This window comes from Epinephelus fuscoguttatus, linkage group LG11 (genome assembly GCF_011397635.1).
Source record: "Epinephelus fuscoguttatus linkage group LG11, E.fuscoguttatus.final_Chr_v1".
In the NCBI taxonomy this organism is placed as follows: domain Eukaryota; kingdom Metazoa; phylum Chordata; class Actinopteri; order Perciformes; family Serranidae; genus Epinephelus; species Epinephelus fuscoguttatus.
The window spans coordinates 12,531,660-12,550,942 of NC_064762.1; the positions used below are offsets into that span (position 1 = coordinate 12,531,660).

A 19,283-nucleotide genomic window follows, 5' to 3' on the forward strand; every position below is an offset into this window, starting at 1 on the left:
ACTCACAAGGACATGCACAAAGCTGTGTAAAGATGTGTAAGTGTGTGTGTAAATCAGATTAAACGACTCTGATGGCTTTGGTGGTTTGTTGATGAGCGAGATTTATGTGTGTTCATCACAGATGCATCAGTTTAGAGGCCAACACAACCTGCCTGATGGGATACTTCTCTTTTAGTGACAAATAAACATTAGAACAGGATCAGACTACACAATATTTTGTCTGCCCATAAACTGCTTCTTCAAAGCAGGAATTTCACGCTATTATGCCGCCTTGCCATTCTGTATAAATGGTACACTTACAGAATGGGGGAACAGAGATGTCTTGCCTTTAAGGCAGCGTCGGAGGTAGACACAGCACTGAAACGATGGCTGTATAAACAGGATAGCCTGCGGAATGAGATCATTGGCGACAGGGGTGTGACGTTTTGACGACGTGTTATGCCTGCGACCCACCGCAGGAGATTTAAAAATCTGGTAGCAGTTAGCAGCTAACTCAAAGACGAAGAACAGTGGCCAAAAATATCTGCAAAGTGGGAAAACAATGAGGTCTGGGAGCTCCTAAGCCTCTGAGCAGAAGGCGAGATCAACCATCCTATAGGAGGGCCAGTACATGGTTGTTAATACTGTTGTTATTGTTTGGAAAGTGCTGATGATGCGTATTTTATATCTCAGACTGGAGGCTGATGCTGTTGTGTTAGGGGTCATACACATGCCGTGTCTTGTTTTTTTTTTTTTTGTTTGTTTGTTTTTTAAAGATTATTTTTTGGGCTTTTTGCCTTTAATTGACAGGACAGTGTGGAATGGGGAGAGAGAGAGAGAGGGTGATGACATGCAGCAAAAGGTTGCAAGCCGGACTCGAACCTGCGACTGCTGCAGTGAGGCAGTATCCACTACGATACCGACGCCACACATGCCTTGTCTTTAACCACCTAGAGAACGTGAGGTCAGGCACTGGGTGCTGATTTCATGCCTTTTTTTTTTTAGCCAGCTTTCAAGAGCGTGGTGGCAGGTTGCGTCTGAGGTTGCCAAGCAACCTTAACAAGCATGGTATCATAGCCTATTTACCTGAAATCCTGAGTGCAGAGCTGATCTTCTTCCAGTTACTCTTTATAAGTGTGTAGGCCTATCGTCTGTGGGACAGGTGTAAAGCTCTGGGTAGCCCTGCACTTTTCCATATTTACTACAGAAGAAGAAGGGAAAAATATCTGCCGGCTGTGATTGGTTGTTCCCCGTTACAAGACATGTGCTATGTTTCAAAGGTTGAACTCGGTTTATCTCAGGGCGCAGCCAACTCGCCCTGAAAAATAGGCACTTGGGAACGCGTGTACCCCGTGATGGCTTTGCTTTGGCATTTGAACGCATCTGCCATGTGTCTACAATGAAAACAAAGAATTTGAGGGCGCAAAAAATGCAGCATGTGTACGGCCCCCTACATGTCACACCCGTCACACCTCTTTTGCTTCTGCACTGTCGGTATGCTGTCTAAAATCACACACCAGAGTGGCATGATGACGCTGTCATTTGGTTTTGTGTAAAAATGCAAAGGTGGGATTTCACAGTGGGCCTACAGCACAATCTCTGTGTAAAAAACGGCTGCTATGTCGTAGACGGTGCCAAACTTGGTGAGAGAAGGCAAAAACTTCTGCCATGCTTGAGGAGCCACAAAAATTAAACTCAGGGACTAAATCAGGAACTAAAATCAGAAACTTTTGTGTATTTGTGTTTGTATTTCAAACACATCTGAGGAACTGTGAAGATTAGAAAAATAACACCAAAAACGGATTAGAAGTCCCTCTATTTGTCTTTGTATTTACTGCGGAGAAACTCTGATGTTTGAATGGATGCAAAGGAGACATGCAGATGTTTAGTGTTTATTTGCACAACTCAGTGTCCAGAAATAACCTTTTTACTCACCTGCCAAAGGGACTAGTGGGTGAAAACGTCCACCTGCCAAGCTTATATTTTACTGGGCAAAATATTTCTGCCCTTTTTAGTAACATATACACTTGTTTCAGTACCTTTTGTTAAGATGTTAAGGTAGCAGATGAGCAGATGAGCAGACAGCAGAGCACAACACCTGTAAGTTACACCAAAACACGGTAGAAACTCTTAGCAAACTTTTTTATATTATGACTATGTCAGTACAAACATCTACCCGTCAGTGTGGCAGACAGTCGTCCAAGATTTACTCACCAAATGGAAAAGCTACTTTGGTGCTTGGCAGGTGTTATTTTCAGACCATGGCATAACTGCACAAAAACAACTGGCAAACACTTGCTGTTTTTTCACACTCTCCCCAGAACTGGTTACTGTATGATTGAAGGTGACTGTTCCTGGGACAGCAGAAAGGTGTAGCCTGACTTCAGTCCTGCTCCAGCAAAGCTCAGTACCAGAACCAACTCATTACCCGTAGTCAAAGCCGGCCCCGCCCAGCGCCATGTTTAAACATATTTTCTGTTACACTGTTTGGTGTGATGTACCATCCCATTCAGACCTGCAAAGCACTTGCCTTGTCTGTTCCCATTTGTCGTTTATGTGATGCAAAGTGACACAAAGATAGCAGATTTTTTGGTAATCATCTTTCCACACAACCAAAATAACTCTCCCGTTATTATCAGGCAGCTTCTTCCTCAGCTCTGTGGTGATGTTTCGTTAAACATTCTTTGCATGTTTTGTCATTTTGCCAAGCTGCTGAGCGTCCACACGGCCAGCTCAAGCAAACATGATTATTTTTGTTTTCACCTGCTGCCCGCCTGCTTTTAGTTCATTTTTACCCTTGCCCTTACCAGTACATTTTTGTAAGTATACTTTTTACTTCTGTGTGGGTTACCCGGTGGTACCGACGTGGTGCAGGACTCTGGGCTTTGGCACTAAGTTTAGTTCCTTTGGTCAAAATGCAGGTAAAGCTTCTGAGTTCCTGAAATGGTTCCTGGGTCGTTGGCAAAGGTCTTAATTTAGAAAGCAGAATGCAGAATCTTCTCAAATGGCCACTTGTGGCTGGCTCCAAGAGCAAGTAAACCCTACGGGCCCCCGCGTTGAAATGCCCAACTTTACAGCAGAAATAAACATGTTTACAGCCTGGTTCAAAAAACAGTTTTGGTCTCTATGGCTGATTACCACGTTTATGAAGAACTGTACTCGGCTGAATTTTTATATAACTCACCTGTTAAAACATTATTAAGGCTTAAAGTTATGCACGATTAAGGGCGAGGTTGCTTTGACTGACAATTGGGTTCTGTCAGTTTTTTAAGGTGCTTCCATGGCGACAATGTTAGTTAAATTACGCACGCAACCATGTTGTCACCACAAATACTCAGAACACAGGTGTAGCCATAGCTGTCACTATTTTGGTGTGTTTTCACTTCATAAAAGTTAGATGTTCAGTTTTTCCAGAAGGTACATTTTGTTTTAATGGTTTTAAGCCAGATTTTTGCTAGCAAAAACTAGCATTAGCATAAGCACTAGTTTTATCACAATTACATTGACAGCGTAAATTTAATAATATTAACCTAAATTCTGTTGGTAATGTGTTATATTACTCCGTTACTGCTAAAATGTTATCTTTAAGTGTAAGGTTTTACCCCAACACTTCAACCCTCTTGTACAAATATGGTCACCTCTGGCTTAAAAAAAAAAGTTCACAAAGCAGTGGGTGACGTCACAGTGGGTGACGTCACAGACTCTACATTCAGTAAATGTAGAGTCTGTAGGCAAACCCCGGGGATCTTGCCTCTGGATGAAGAGTGGAAGAGCCCTGGTTTCCGGTTGTAGGCTGTTTGTAGTCCGCGAGATAATGACCAATCACGTTTGAGCCTGCTGCAGTTGTTGCCAGGTTAAACAGTCCGTACGGTGAACTAAGGAGGCGGAACATAATTGCCATCACTGCAAACTCTGAATCCATTGCAATGGTTCAGCATATTTACTTATATATAGATGGAAGTCAGAAACAGAAATTCGCCTCCTCCGCCCAAATCAAACCGGAATGCCAAAACATCGGGGGTGTGCCCACAGAGGCTGTATCGCCGTCTGCCGGAAGTCAGACTCCGAATACAGCTGATGGGTTCCGAAAATGATGGTTTAGACCAGTGGTTCTCAACTGGTAGGTCATGGTCCAGAAGTGGGTCATGGGCCCATTCTGAATGGACCACAAGTGACTTGCAAGCGTGTCAAGTTTGTAAAAAAACACTGCTGTTTCCTGCTGTAGAGTGATTGACGGACAGATAGCTACTTGACAGAGACAGCAAACTAGCATAAGGACATGGCCGAACGCAAGTATGACGATAAATGTATTCCACTGTGCGGACCTTGAACTTATGACTAAGCAGAAAGCTGGACCAGTTGGGAACTACTGGTTAGAGCGTAGTACCTCTGGTCAAAATGCAGGTAAAGGCTCCGAGCTCCTGAGGTGGCTTCTGGGTCCCTGGAATAAGTCTTAATGTGGAAAAAGTCTGTTAGATTCAGATTAGATTGTTTTTTCCCACCAACTGTCTGACACTCATTTCTGTACTCAGCAGCTGTCAGGTCATGCTATTTTCAGGCTGATCTTCCATTGCCTGATCTGATGTGTCAGAAAGCTGCTTAATGTGGATGTGAAATCAGAATCACTCAAAAATTACTGAAAGACAGACCAATTAAAGTTAAAAAAAAAAAAAATAGGAGAGGAAATGTTTTTTAGAGTTGTTGTAGTGTAACAAACAGAGTGAAAAGAACCAGGAGCAAGTGTTGTTTTTCATCAGAGTATTTGTGACGGACAGAGTTTGTGTAAAGCCCGAGTCTTTGCAGCTGAGAAGTGGTAGGAGAGATAGGATTAGGTTTGGACGACGCAGCTGCTTCAAGTTCACCCGCAGATTTCACTGACTTTGAGTGCGGAGCAGCTGTAGTCAGACTATCACTGCTGGGACGGTCGGCTATAATCACTTCTTTTAACTGCAGTCTGAGCCGTTGTACTGTTTCACATTAAAATGCAAACATAATGCAGAGAACAAACTCGGCTCCTGATTATGGGTTTTGTTTTTGCTCGTCTCTGTAGTCAGCCTCATTTACATCTCTCAAGTTAATTTGCTGCAACATGCGTGCACACACTAACTACAGTGTGCTATAATGTGCCTCTTTGAAGCCTTAAATTTGGGTCTGATCTGTGTTTAGGGTGCGTTTTATGTGTAATGGCTGCTGAATCCGGCAGTCATTATTTGGGACACAAAACTCGGAATAACTTAACCTTCAAATGCCTCATTTAAGATGTTCTGTTAAGACTCGAGGGCGTGCGAGACACATGGTTAACCTTAACCATTAGGCTGACTCAGCGTTTAATCCTGGCTGGGACGGAGGTGTGTTTACTGTGTGAGCGGAGATTTGTTTCAGTAAGACTACAAGAGGCTGTTTTGGGAGCTATATTGAGTTGCATTTAAAAAGCTTATCCTTTAGTCCGTCCGCATAAACTGAGTCATGATTCAAAGCACGAATGGAAGGCTGACTGTGACTCACACTGCACCCTGTGACAGATTTGGCGAGCACACAGACACTCAGTCGCATGCAGCAGAGCCTCTTGTCCCCGCTGTAAAGCACAGGAAGCAGCAGTGTGCCAAGCAGCACAAGTGGACTCTGTTTGCTCCTGTGGCCACATCATCGGAAGGTGAAGCAGCTTGTCAGGACAAGACACCCCCTGGTAGCTGGATGGAGTGCTGCTTTTTCTACTGACGGTCACACACACAAGCCCCGCTGTCCTCCCTGCTGTCTATCTCTCTTCACCTCTATCCTCTGTTTCTCATTTGCAAGCTCCTCGTATCACACACACCATCTTTTGCAAACACACAGAGTCTCCTTTGTCTGACTCGATTTCTTAAAGGCTAAGTTAGGTTTTTTTTGTTTTTGTTTTTTTTCCTGGACCTTAGTTTCTTATGTTTTTGTGTCTATGTGACTAATGAGAACAACAGTTTTTGAAACTGGTCCAGTATTGAGTGGGAGCGCTGCAGCCAGCAGCCGTGAAACGACTGCAACGTAAGCACTCAGTGCATGTTCACACCGTCAATTTACAACCACTAAAAGTGCTTGTTTTGGCCACTGACATGTATAGATTGTTATTCTTAGTGCCTGACAACATGAGGGAAAGCATCCTCACAGAGATAGACCTTTTTGTTAAACAGTGAGATTATTTTTGTGTAACCAGAGACAGCACCAAACTTGCTATCGCCAAACCCACCAGACTCTATTTAAATACACAGAAACAAAATAAAACTCACACAAAATGTCTTGGTTCAGTTTTCCACTGTGCCAACAATCACCAACTCTGGTTTGGTTAAAAAAAAATAAACCTAGAGCCGGGACACATGCCACACCTTTAGCCTCCTGGAAACACGAGGTCAAGCGCTGGGTGCTTCTCTTGTTCCAACAGCCAGCTTTTAAGAACTCTGAAGCAGGCTGTGTATGAAGTTGCTAAGCAACCATAGTCTTCTTACTAGAAATCCCACGTTCAGAGCTGATCTCCTTCAATTTGTTTATGCGTCCACACTGGCAACAGCCATTGCTGGATGCATAATATTTTGTGGTTGTCTGTCCGTCCCACCGCACGTACTTGTGCAAGTCCATACAACTGTCCATCCCATTCTCGTGAACACAATATCTCAAGAACACATTGAGGGTTTTTTTTTTCTTCCAAATTATCACAGACGCTCATTTGGACTCAACAATGAACTGATTAGACTTTGGCAGTCAAAGGTCATTGTGACCTTGCATTTGTCTCATTGTTGTGAATGTGATATCTCAAGAACACCTTAAGGGAATTTCTTCAAATTTGGCACAAATGTCCACTTTGACTCAAGAATGAACGGATTAGAACTTGGTGGTCAAAGGTGGAGGTCACTAGCTATGTTTCCATCCAAAAATGATTCGAGTCATTGGGAAATGCGCATTAAAAGAAATACGAATCCTGTGTGTTTCCATTAAATGTACGGACTTTGGTGAAAGCTACGAACTCGCGCGAGTTTTCCGCAGAACCGAAAACAAAACAAGTCTCGCATTCTTCTTCTTCTACATTTTCTGGCGGTTGGCAACCAGCTTGTAAATGCGTTACCGCCTTCCTGACCCGGAGTGTGGATATCACCATGGAGAGAGGTGTGCTACGTCAGACTTAATTTGAACATAACTTTTTCCATCCCCCGTTTTGCAAATCAACATCTTTTCGAGTCAACCAAAACCCGGCTAAAGCGAGCCAATTTTAGTTTGTGTGAATCAGGGAATTTTAATTCCAATATTGGCATTTCCCTCATAATTTTCCAATGCGATACTTCTAGATGCGCATCTAAACAGGCTGATGGAAACATGGCTACTGTTACCTCACAAAATATGTTTTTGGGCATAACCCAAGAATTCAAATGCTAATTGTGGGTGGTAATTCTAGTTTTGGTGTGTATTAGGTAGAGCTGCCCCCTGGTAGTCAACCAAACATTCGTTGACCAGAAAGGTCATGGTCCGCAAGATTTCATTGGTCCCTTAGTTGCAGGGAAAAACAAACAAACATGAAAACAGAGAAAACACATGATGCTGTTCTATAACCAGCAACCTTATTATGCCCCTAATAAAGAAGTAAAGCTGTCACACACTACTTCACTTTTAAATCATACAGATTATCTAAAGCACACATTACCGTGTATTTGCTTGTGGGGTACTCTGTGCAAACGCCTTAGAGCCATACCCACGTTACAAGTGGAGCTATCAGCTATCGGCCACTATTGATGATAGTTTATATAAAGTCCTATCGGCCAAACCAATGAATCAGTCAAACTCTAGTAGTGATCCTTTACATAATGTTGTCAGACACTTACAATAACAATCTGAGCCTGTGAGTGGCAAAAACAAACACTTCTAATGGACATAAATTGACGGGCGAACCTGCACGGAGCAGTTTTATTGCAGCCTGGTCGCTCAGCACAGGACCATTTTAAAAAAATTGTTCTTCCCATCACTCACATAGACACAGAAACACGGGAAAATAGGGACCAGGTTTATAAAAATACTGAACTCACCCTTTAAGACGAACTCCAGCAGCCTAATCTGACATCAGCGTTGAACCACTTTACATTTCTTTTTAATTCCTCATCATATAACGAAGGGTTTATCAGCATGTAACCATCTACCCTTTATCATGTAAAAACACCCGGAGTGTAACAAAGCACATATCAGATTCCTCCTCTCATCTCCAATCTCCTTCTCTGTCTGTTCAATATTTAATGTAGTGATTGTCATGTAAATCACACGTCACTTTCAGCAGCGCTGGCGTGTCGACACCAGTTTTCCAACCACTGTAAACACACTCCCGTCTTTACAGTGGTGCTTTGCTGCTCTTCTCTGACAGATGAGTGACAGAGCTGTTATAACTGAGGTTAAAGGTTTGATGCAGTTATAATGAGGCACTTATTTATGTGCTTTATTTGTCTTTAATTTAACTTCCACAGCCTCCATAACCACTTACATCAATGTTAGCAGGGACTTTAATATACAGTAGCGTTGACTCCGTGTTAATGATCATTTTAATAGAATTAATCATTTCAACAGGATCCATCCGTCAACCAAGATCTAATTAACAGATAATGAGGCATTCGATGGTTCCCATAGGTTTTTTCCCCCCTCTCCCTACAACTGATATTAATAAAGATCCATGAAGGTTGTATTGCCTTAACGTCGCTGGCATTTGCTGGCCTTGGCGGGAGCTAATCGGTTACTCTGGAGGCATTAGTAAAGGTCTCAAAGACTCTCATAATGGAGCGTGTCAACAAAGTGACGCCTGTCAGTGCTGGCAGCTGGTCCCCTGGCGTTCACACAGAGAGAGGGAAAACTCAGCATGTAGGTGTTTAATATTAACTGCAGGAGTTAAGTGGTCAAACATCTTTCCTCCTCGCTTACATGTCAATGTCGGAATTCATTAGATCGTCCGCAAATCTCCTGATGATTCTGTCTGCGCTAATGTCAGCCCATGATTTGATGCTGTTATTCTTATGTGATTTGTGTTTATATTATTCATAATAGCATACAGTAGTCGGCTGCTGTGACCCAGTCATTGTCTAACAGGATTAGCATCCGGTGACGTGTGTGCAAAGTATTGGCTGAATAACAACTGTAATTTTACTGTATTTTCCCACCTAGTGTTCCCCAAACACACTCACTTATACAGCAGATATACACTCTTCTACTTAATGTTTACTCCTGTATTCACCAGTTTATTTCCCCCTCTCTCCGTTCCCCCCAGAAGCTCAGCTGAAGGCTGCACACAAACACACACATTCACATTCACAGGTGTGTCTTTCTGTCTCCAGGGCAGAGACGGAGCGCAACCCCTGGGTGGTGCTGACCTCGGCCCTGCTGACCCGCTGCCAGGCGTCAGAGGTCAAATTAGACCTGGGTCAGCAGGTTGTCACCATGGTGCGATCTCTCTATAACACCAAACACAAGCTTCCCGTGCAGGTAAATATCAAACCCTCCTCGGATAATCGTCTGTGACTGCTTGTGTCTCCTTTTCTTCTGCAGTCATCTGAAAAATAAATCGGTAAAACTTTCTATGAGGACCACATCTATAATGTGTTATGAGGACATCCATAGTTAATTATAATGCATTTATAATGCTCTGTACTCATTAACACACATAATGCGTACTGATGCTCTATACCTACAGTCATAAAACATTATAGATGTAACTTATAATGAAGTGTCTTATGGATGCTCTTGACTAGTTCTAAACTAGAGTTTGATTGATGGGGCTTATGATGCATTATGAATACCTATTCTCGCCTATACACACACTCATTAGTATAACAGTCCATGCAGTGTCATAAGTTGAAGTGAAGTACATATTGATACATCTACAATAATGCATGCTTCATGATAAGGTTTCATTGTTGGTGTTGAGTAAAGTGTGCTGCTGTGTTTATGTGTTTAAAAGAATCTATGCTGCATTCTAAGTGATTAATGCCTACTGTACACTATACTGGAGGTAGTCAGTGACATCATGTGATTTCACAAATGTACTATATAAACGTAGGGAGTGCAATGACGGTACAAAGACACCAAGAGTGCAGATGTGGAAGACTCAGAAACACTAAAGTCCTGTTTCCACTGGCAGTTCGGTAACCTTTTTTTCTGTTTCCACTGTGAGAAGTTGTGGATGGTACCAATGGTCCCCATTTTTGGTCCCCCCTCTGTTGGGGTACCTAGCACACAGATCTGGTACTAAAAGGTGGAGCTGTGAACACTGCAGTCTGTTGATTGGTCAATAGAGGACGGTCACTCTGCTCAGGGCTGAGTTGTGGCTGGTTTTGAGGCTCATGTAACCACTGTTCATACTGTGGAGAGTTTTATTAGTGGACTGTAAGTGTAAAATTACAGCATGTTTTGTTGCCATTTGCAGCAGCTGGAGTCTGAGAACAAATAACTTAATTCACTGGGCCGACTGATGGCGACTTTTAAGGTGGAACGTTAACTTGTAATGTTACTCAGTGCATGAGTTGATGACGTGAATCAATCAACAAATCTTAAATTTTAATATGACAACTCCTGAGCTTGCCTGAGAAGGACTAAGTGCACAACCTGCTATTTTTAAATATCCCATGGAGAGAGACTCTCACTGCAGCCTGTTTGAGTTTGTTCTGAAAATGTTAGCGTGCAGCCTCGTTCTGTGGACGATAAACAAGGTGCAGACTTCCATCTGTGTCACCGGTGATGAGGAAATACAGTGAGTGCTGGATGGAGCAGTGAGTGACAACAACCCCGCCCACATTTAAGAGTACTGTTTGCAGTGGAAACGCTAGGGTCTGGGTACCATGTCTGAAGGGTTACTTTTGGTTCCTAAGGTACCATCTCAAAAGTGTTTGGTGGAAACAGGGCTAATGTGTCGGCCCTGCAATAGTCTGGCGACCAGTCCAGGGTGTACTGTGCCGATCGCCCAATGACAGTTGGGATAGGGACCAGCCCCCCCTCAACCCTGAATAGGATATGTGGTTATAGTAAATGTAAAAAAAAAAAAAAAAAAAGATTGAAAAACATAAAATGCCCCTGTTAAGTACATTTTGTTGCTGATACCTTTAACTTATCAGATTTTAGAAAGCAGGCGTTTACATGTAACAGAGTATTTTTACACTGTGGTATTGCTCCTTAAATAAAAGATGTGAATACTTATTCCACCACTTAAACACAGTGAGAACGGTCAAAATTAATAGTGTGAGCCGAAGAAAAAAATCCGTCTTAAGCCCATATTCGATTCGTCTCCTATCACCGTTATTATAAAAGATACAGGACTAAGCTTGTTTGAATTCAGTTTAACCTCACCGCAGTGCCACCATTTTACCTCCTATCTTAATACAGGAGCCCGGAGCTATTAAGCATGTAACCTACAGCAACATGTTAGCATCAGCTCAGTGCTTTCTGCAATGTACTATAGGCACTCGCCGCTCTTTGATATCTGACTGCCCCTAATGCTATTCATGCCCTACTGAACAGCACCATGGAAGTGGTAAGCCTAATGCCATTCTGTATGTCTAGCGCCAGCTGACTGTGATATTAGTTTAGCGCTGATGCTATTCAGTGTGAATAGGCTAGTGTCTGCCTGGCTGTCTAATATTAGTGTGGGAAGAGGGGTGGGAGGTGTGGAAGGAGGCCTTTTACTCTGTTCTGAACAGCTTTAATTTGAATCTGCTGGAATGAAACCGCCAGAGCATGGGGGAGTCAGATTGCATTGTGATATCCATATATTACTGGGTAGGACTGCAACAGGACTGTGTGTCTGGTGTGTGTGTGCGTGTGTGTTTGTGTGTGTAGACCTTTTTAAAAGTATTATGTGCCTGCGTGTCTGTACAGTATATGCACATCAATTAACCTTCACTGTTCCTCACCTACTCTCTTCCCTCTCTCCTCTTTTGTTCTCCCGTACTCGTTTTTATTCTGATTACCTTCCTCTGTTTTCATCCCACTTTCATCTCTCCTCCTCCCCCCTCCTTTCTTCATCCATTCATCCACACATCTATCCATTCATCTACCCTCCCCCGCCCTGTCCTTATCACTCTCTGTCTTCCTCTCCAGTGTGTCAGACGTATAACTACCCTGCTGCTCCAAAACCAGCTGAGCCTCCAGCAGCCTGCGCTCAAGCTGATGGCTGAGAGTGGTGACGACGAGCTGCTGCAGCTGACTCTGGATCAGATCAACAACATGTCTGCAGTAAGTGACCTAGAGATGGACCTGTGTGAAAATTATATATCACGATTATAGTCGCTAAAATGATCACGCTTACCAGGACAATCACAATATTGTACGCTCAAATAGTTTTATACTGAAGACCACAAATTAAATTACGACTAAGAATTAACAATAGTCAAGGCCATTAGCCGACTAGTCGCCTTCATGTTTATGATATTACTTTAATTATTAGATCATATATTTTGGGCGGGGCAACACAATGGTTTGAGTTGAAGCTGTGAGAAAGAATAATATCAGTAACATTGTTAACACTGTGCTACATTATAGAGAAATACAAAACCGTACTAATGAACCTTCATTAATATAGGCCTATATTTTATCTACAAGTGCACGTCACACACTGAGCGAGCCGCCTGTTAATGACGCTGTGGGCTAATGGGCATGTAGCTACTTCCATGTTTCAGATGATACGTCATGTTTGTAGTCAACCAATGAAGATGAGTTTACATATCACCTTGGGTTCGTCCTTCACCTTCTCAAAATGATCCCACACTTTGGATTTCCTGCCCGACATGTTATTAACTAGCCTGTGGAATAACCGCAGGTACCAGCCCTGGAAATTAACCTGACTCCTGTCTGACTGCTGAGCGTGGACACTTCCTGTGTCTGTCCTTTCAAATTAAATTCCCACATGGTCCACTTATATAGGTTTTGATTTATTTTGACAAGTCGCAGCTCCTAATAGAGTTTCACATTTTTCTTTTTCTATGACTAAGCGACCAATGAAATCTTGCTGACTAATGACGTTTCTGGTCGACTAACATTTGGTCGACTATTAGGGAGCAGCCCTAACCTTATCTAATGTTATCGCTCACTGGCGCGCGGTAAATATCCTTTGTTCTTTCAACATTGGATTGTTTTGGTATGTGCTAACTGGCTAACTAGCATCATGACGGTCTTCCACCTTCCCCTTTTGACTGATGATGGTGGTGTGTATCTCTCACACAGGTGTAGAACGTACATGCTGGATGGCCGTTGACTGTAGTTGTCGCGGTTTTGTGTGCAACTTTTTGGCAGAGACACAGGCAATGTGAGGCGACGCAACAGTCAGCCAGTTCTTTTATGTCTTTTTGCTGTGTCTGGGCCTTTACTCATGTTGGGCTCACTTGAACAGTAAATGAAATAGTGAAAGTAAATTATTCACCATTTTTTCTGAGGATACTCTGGAACTCCTCAAGGACCCCTGGGGGTCCCCGGACCCCTGGTTGAGAGCCACTGGCTTAAATAACAGAATTGATTATCAGAATTGTCATCGATTACCTTTCTGTTCATGAAACAGTCCAGTGGTTCTCAACCTGTTTGGCTCAGGACCCTGTAGGATGAAGTAATACCTACTTGTGACCTTTCCTCACAAGTTATGGTCTTGTTGTGGCCATGAGTTGTTTTTCAGTCTTGAAAAGTTATGTTTAAAATTATCATATATAAAGGCCCGAAGAGCACAAGACAATACCAGACAATATAATGTCTACTGCGGGAGCTATTCAGAGCAGGATATGTAGCAAATCAGGGCTGGATTTTTTCGTGATCTCAGGATTCTCAAATGAATTTGTGTTCTTACGAATCCTGCTGCCTCACAAGGTAACATGATTTGGGCAACATAGAGGAGGAGAGTGAGGTTGTAAATACAGAAACTTGTTACACTTGAAATTTATTGTTCTCAGGAACCTTGAAGCTCCTGTTTTGAAAGAATGTTAGTTTTACTGTTTGGCATGTAAGGCAGTGGTTTTACATAAAAGATGTGATGAACTGTGGTGTGGTTATTTTAACCCATTTCCTAATTAAATTTACAGAACAATTACTGTATTGCGATACACTCCCCGGCCACTTTATTAGGTACACCTTGCTACTACCAGGTTGGACCCCTTTTGCCTTCAGACCTGGCTTAATTCTTGGTGGCATAGATTCAACAAGGTGCTGAAAAGATTCCTCAGAGATGTTGGTCCATACTGACATAATGACATCACACAGTTGCTGCAGATTTGTCGGCGGCACATCCATGATGTGAATCTCCCGTTCCACCACATCCCAAAGGTGCTCTATTGGATTGAGATCTGGTGACTGCGGAGGCCATTGGAGTACAGTGAACTCATTGTCATGTTCAAGAAACCAGTTTGAGATGATCTGAGCTTTGTGACATGGTGCGTTATCCTGCTGGAAGTAGCCATCAGAAGATGGGTACACTGTGGTCATAAAGAGATGGACACGGTCAGCAACAATACTCAGGTAGGCTGTGGTGTTTAAACCATGCTCAGTTGGTACTAAGGGGCCCAAAGTGTGCCAAGAAAATATCCCCCACACCATTACACCACAACCAGCAGCCTGAACCATTGATACAAGGCAGGATGGATCCATGACGCCAAATTCTGACCCTACCATCTGAATGTGGCAGCAGAAATCCAGACTCATCGGACCAGGCAACGTTTTTCCAATCTTCTATTGTCCAGTTTTGGTGAGCCTGTGTGAACTGTAGCCTCAGTTTCCTGTTGTTAGCTGACAGGAGTGGCACCTGGTGTGCTCTTCTGCTGCTGATGCCTCTGGTAAGGCATTCTCACCCAGAGAACTGCTGCTCGCTGGATATTTTCTCTTTTTTGGGACCATCCTAATTCAAAGTCCCTTAAATCACCCTTCTCCCCAATTCTGATGCTCAGTTTGAACTTCAGCATGTCATCTTGACCATGTCTACATGCCTAAATGCATTGAGTGGATGCCACGTGATTGGCTGATCAGCTATTTGCCATAACAAGCATTTGACCGGTGTACCTAATAAAGTGGCCATTGATTGTATATCGTGACATAAAATTTCATTTACAGCGATGGAAGACTTTTGCCATATCACCCGCCTCGAATCTAACGTCATCATTGCTTCTTTCGCCAAAAGGCAATAATGTAAAAACGCTCCAGCAGGCCTCAGCGACTGTTCACTATATACTGTATTTAAAAAGTATGAAACAGAATATAAGAACTGAAATACAAAAATATTCAAAAACCTCTTCGTCAGATAAGAATGAAGTTCTCTAAAAGAATCTCAACATTCAAATATGCCAACGCTCATCCACTCACCAACTGTCCTCTAGTTGTGGGGAGCCGCAGTCGGATAAGAGAGTAATAGTTTAAGACTGTGTGGGCCGCTCTCCACTGTTTCCCCATCAGATAAGCAATTGTCACAAAGTAGGCCTCTCAGACCGAGCAGACCCTCTCTTTGTTCCTGGATCAGATAAGAGAAAGCCACTCTATTAAGCGACAGAGCCCCTATTAAATGAAACGTTAAAGCTCCTATATCGGTACACCTGAGCAACACGCCTCTTTTATCCCACGGAGAAAAGACAGCAGGACCGAGGGAGGCGGGATGTGCGGGGTGGGGGGCTGATGTGTGATTTAGATGTGGGAAGAGGAAATCAAACGGAGGGGGAATGGGTGTTTAGAGAAATGGGATGAGAGGGGAAATCACAAAGACAGAGTAAAATGTATGAAAATGTAAAGCTGGAGAAGACCGAGCTGAAGAGAGGATGGTATGAGAGGAACGACAGGAAAGATAAATCAGCTAGTGTTAGAGAGAAGGAGTGTACGAATGGAGTGAGACAGGTAGTGTGTCACACCGCTTTGAGAAATAATCTCGCCTGTGCCACCTAAGAGCTGAACGAACAGGGGCATGTTCGGAGCAGCACAGAACAGTGTTCATCTGCAGATAACATCAACAGAGACAGAGAGAAATCGTCTTACATCTAATACATCTGATAATGTGTTGGCTCGCAGCTCGCTGTGGAGCTGCACGCATGTGGGTGTGTATTTGTCTGAGTGGTTCTCTTCTTCTTGTGTGTGTGTGTGTGAGCATTTCTATGTCTGTTGGAGCGTCTGTTTGCCAAAAGTGTGTTTATATCTTGTGTTTTTTCAATGAATTTGTTTTCAAGTGCAGTGTTTCTGATTGTTTAAACCTGTTTCAAAGGATCTATTCACTCTTGATGACTCTAAATTACCTGTAGGTGTGAATGTGAGTGTGAATGGTTGTCTGTTTACATAGCCCCTTTTACACTAGGGGTGGGAATCACCAGAGGCCCCACGATACGATATTATCATGACACGCAAGTTACAATATTATTGCGATTTTAAAAGTGTTGTCATATTCTGAGTATTGCAGTAACATACATTGCAATATTTTGCGATTTATTTCCTTTCTTCAACTGTAAATTATGTCCCCAAAGGAAAACTCTGTCAACATCAACAGTTTTATCTAACAAGATAAAGTTTTTAGTCTTTCATTTTGTTTTAGTCATTTTTATTGCAGCAATACTGACAAAGATGATTATATTATCCTAGAAGGCTACAAAAAGTTTAATTTGTAATAAAAATAATTAATATAAGTGTGACGATAAATTGCCTCACAAAAATATTGCGATACTATGCTGTATCAATTTTTTCCCACTATCTCTATTTTACACTGCCTCTTCAAGGCGGGCATTAAATGCTGTTACACCGTCTCGCTGTTCTGTATAAAAGGTACAAACATGGAATGGAGGAACAGAGTTTTCTCGCCTCTAAGCCAGGAACAGAGGTAGTAACTGTACCCAAACGATACCTGTAGCCAGCAGGAAGAGCTCATGGGAAGCACAGGTGTCACTTTTTGATGACGTGCTATGTGTGCGACCCACTGCAGGGAGTTTTAAAAAGCAGCTGATAGCAGTTAGCAGCTAACTCAAAGACGAAGAACAGAAAATAAAATGTCCACAAACTGGGAAAACAGCTCCTTACCCTCCGAGCAAAGGACGGGATCAGCTGACATATAACAGAGACGTAAATGATAGTTATTGTCATGTTAATGCCATTGTTATTGTTTTTAAAGCGCTGCCGACGCATATGTTATATGTCACACTGGAGGCCGACGCTGTTGTGTTAAATTTCAGATCTAAATGGACTGCACCTGTATAGCACTAATCTAGTCTTCCGACCACTCAAAGCACTTTTACCACATCACGTTCACCCATTCACACACACATTGACACAGGTGGCCTGAGGCTACCATACAAGGTGCCACCTGCTACTCAGTAACCACTCACACACTCACACACCAATGGACGGGAGCAATTTGGGATTCATTGTCTTCTCCATGGATACTTCGACATGTGGACTGGAGAAGCCAGGGATCGAACCACCGTGGACGACCTGCTCTATCTCTGAGCCACAGCCGCCAAAAAGTCATGACTGTCGCACCTCTTTTGATTCCACAATGCCAGGATGCTGTCTGCAATCACACACTGGAGCGGAATGATGCCACTGTTGTTTGGTTCTGTGTAAAAATGCAAAGGCAACGTAAAAAAGGGACTTTGATAGTCTGGTGACCTGTCCAGTGTGTTCCCCGCCTCTTGCTCTGTGTTAGCTGGGATAGGGTCCAGTCCCCCTGCAACCTTGAACAGAATTAGCAGTTATGGTACTGGATGGATCGATAGGGTTGGTTACCGTTCACATTTGAACAGATACAGGTTCTGGTGCTAGTTCTTGGAATTCTGTACTGGTAGCAAATGATACCATTTTTTTATTATTTTACTCCCTCTGTAAAAACAAAAATTAAACTTCAGTTGTAAAAAATAAGTCCACACTAAGAGCTGCTGGGCAAAAGTGAAGAGAGTCAGAGGGATTACAAACTTGAGCAGAGTGTGCTGCTCTCAGGCTCTGTCCAGAGACAACACACTGAGCTCCAACGAGCTTGCAAAATGTAGATGTATTTATTCAGCGCCTTGTTAGAAGGCATCAACCTCGCGTTTATGTACATATTGTCCAAAATAATGGACCAAATAAATGTTTCAGGTCGTGGTCACGCCTGTGAGATGCAGCTCAGGGGTAAGCCTGACACTGCTGCGTCCATTTTGGGTGCCACCCGGTTTTGTTCCATCCTCCTTTGTCTAGAGAATGCAATCTGCTCTGGGGGTTGCATCACAGCCGGAATGTGGTGTGCTGTTTCACCCATATGTGCTCCCAGCAACTGACAATTGCATTGATAAGTACTAAGTTTGGTAAGCAATCCTACGTAAACCCAACACCAATCCATTTCTAGTGCTCTCTTTCCCCAAAATTTAAACTCTGTGTACCTAACTACTCGAGCTGAGTCATTTATATGTAAAGTAAGGCTGGGGCTGTCTCATTAAAAATCTAGTGAGTTTAAAAACAGACCAACCGAAGAGGCTGTTGTCGGTGAGTTCATGCTGCTTCAGGAACAGTCATGTCTAATGATTGTATTTAATGTATTGAACATAGCAAGAAAATACAGGCAGTAGGCAGAGTCTGCAGATAAATACATGAGTGATGATTGAGATGCTTGTATGAGTCTACACAGGGGCTGTACCCGGCTCAGAATTATGTCAGTCGAATCAGATTTGGCCGTTAAATACTAATATTTGACGTGTGGAAAAGAAGACTCCTCAACCTAAAGCAATCTCAGTAGACTGAAGGGTCTCAGACTGACAATTTGAATCTCCAACTTTCAAGGGGCAACCCTCGTCTATACGTATTTCTGCATTCCGGTAGTATACCATTAAAGATACACCTTTGCCCCTGTTGTGTGGAGATGCAGATCTTTTACACGCTTGGAAAACTATTCAAGCGTGCCGAGTTAGTGCCAGTTGAACCAAACCAGCACATGTGTATGGAACACTGGACACTAAATTTCATCACATCAGTGATTCCCAGTTCACTTGATAAGGTCGTATTGGTGGAGATACCAATTTCAGCATATGAGATCAACACTACTGGACTGAAAAGTTACCACTTACATAACATGTTTTTCATTTTGGATGACCGACACTTTATAATGAAGCTCTTCCTCCGAACCTTTGTTTTGCCCACACATTTTTCACTATCACGACCAAATTCAAACTGAGACTGGAGCACAACACTGTGAGGCCTTTTATCAGATAGACAAACAGCCTGGACCTGTCAGCAGCCAGCCATTAGAAGATCAGTAGATCTCATCAAGGGGGGGGCCAGAAATAATTGATTTTAGTTCAGTGAAGTCGAACGGGAATTCAGGTGAGTGTAATGAGGAAGCTTAACTGTGG

The 19,283-nt window shown here is 42.9% G+C and overlaps 1 protein-coding gene across 1 annotated transcript in view; it reads left to right on the top strand.

The window, feature by feature from the left end:
* nbas (NBAS subunit of NRZ tethering complex) overlaps positions 1-19,283 on the top strand; it is a 282,352-nt gene that overhangs the window by 248,030 nt on the left and 15,039 nt on the right. Inside the window, exons 51-52 of the mRNA XM_049590355.1 lie at positions 9,309-9,456; positions 12,064-12,198. Coding sequence (XP_049446312.1) covers positions 9,309-9,456; positions 12,064-12,198 — 283 coding nt within the window. The remainder of the gene's footprint in view (positions 1-9,308; positions 9,457-12,063; positions 12,199-19,283) is intronic.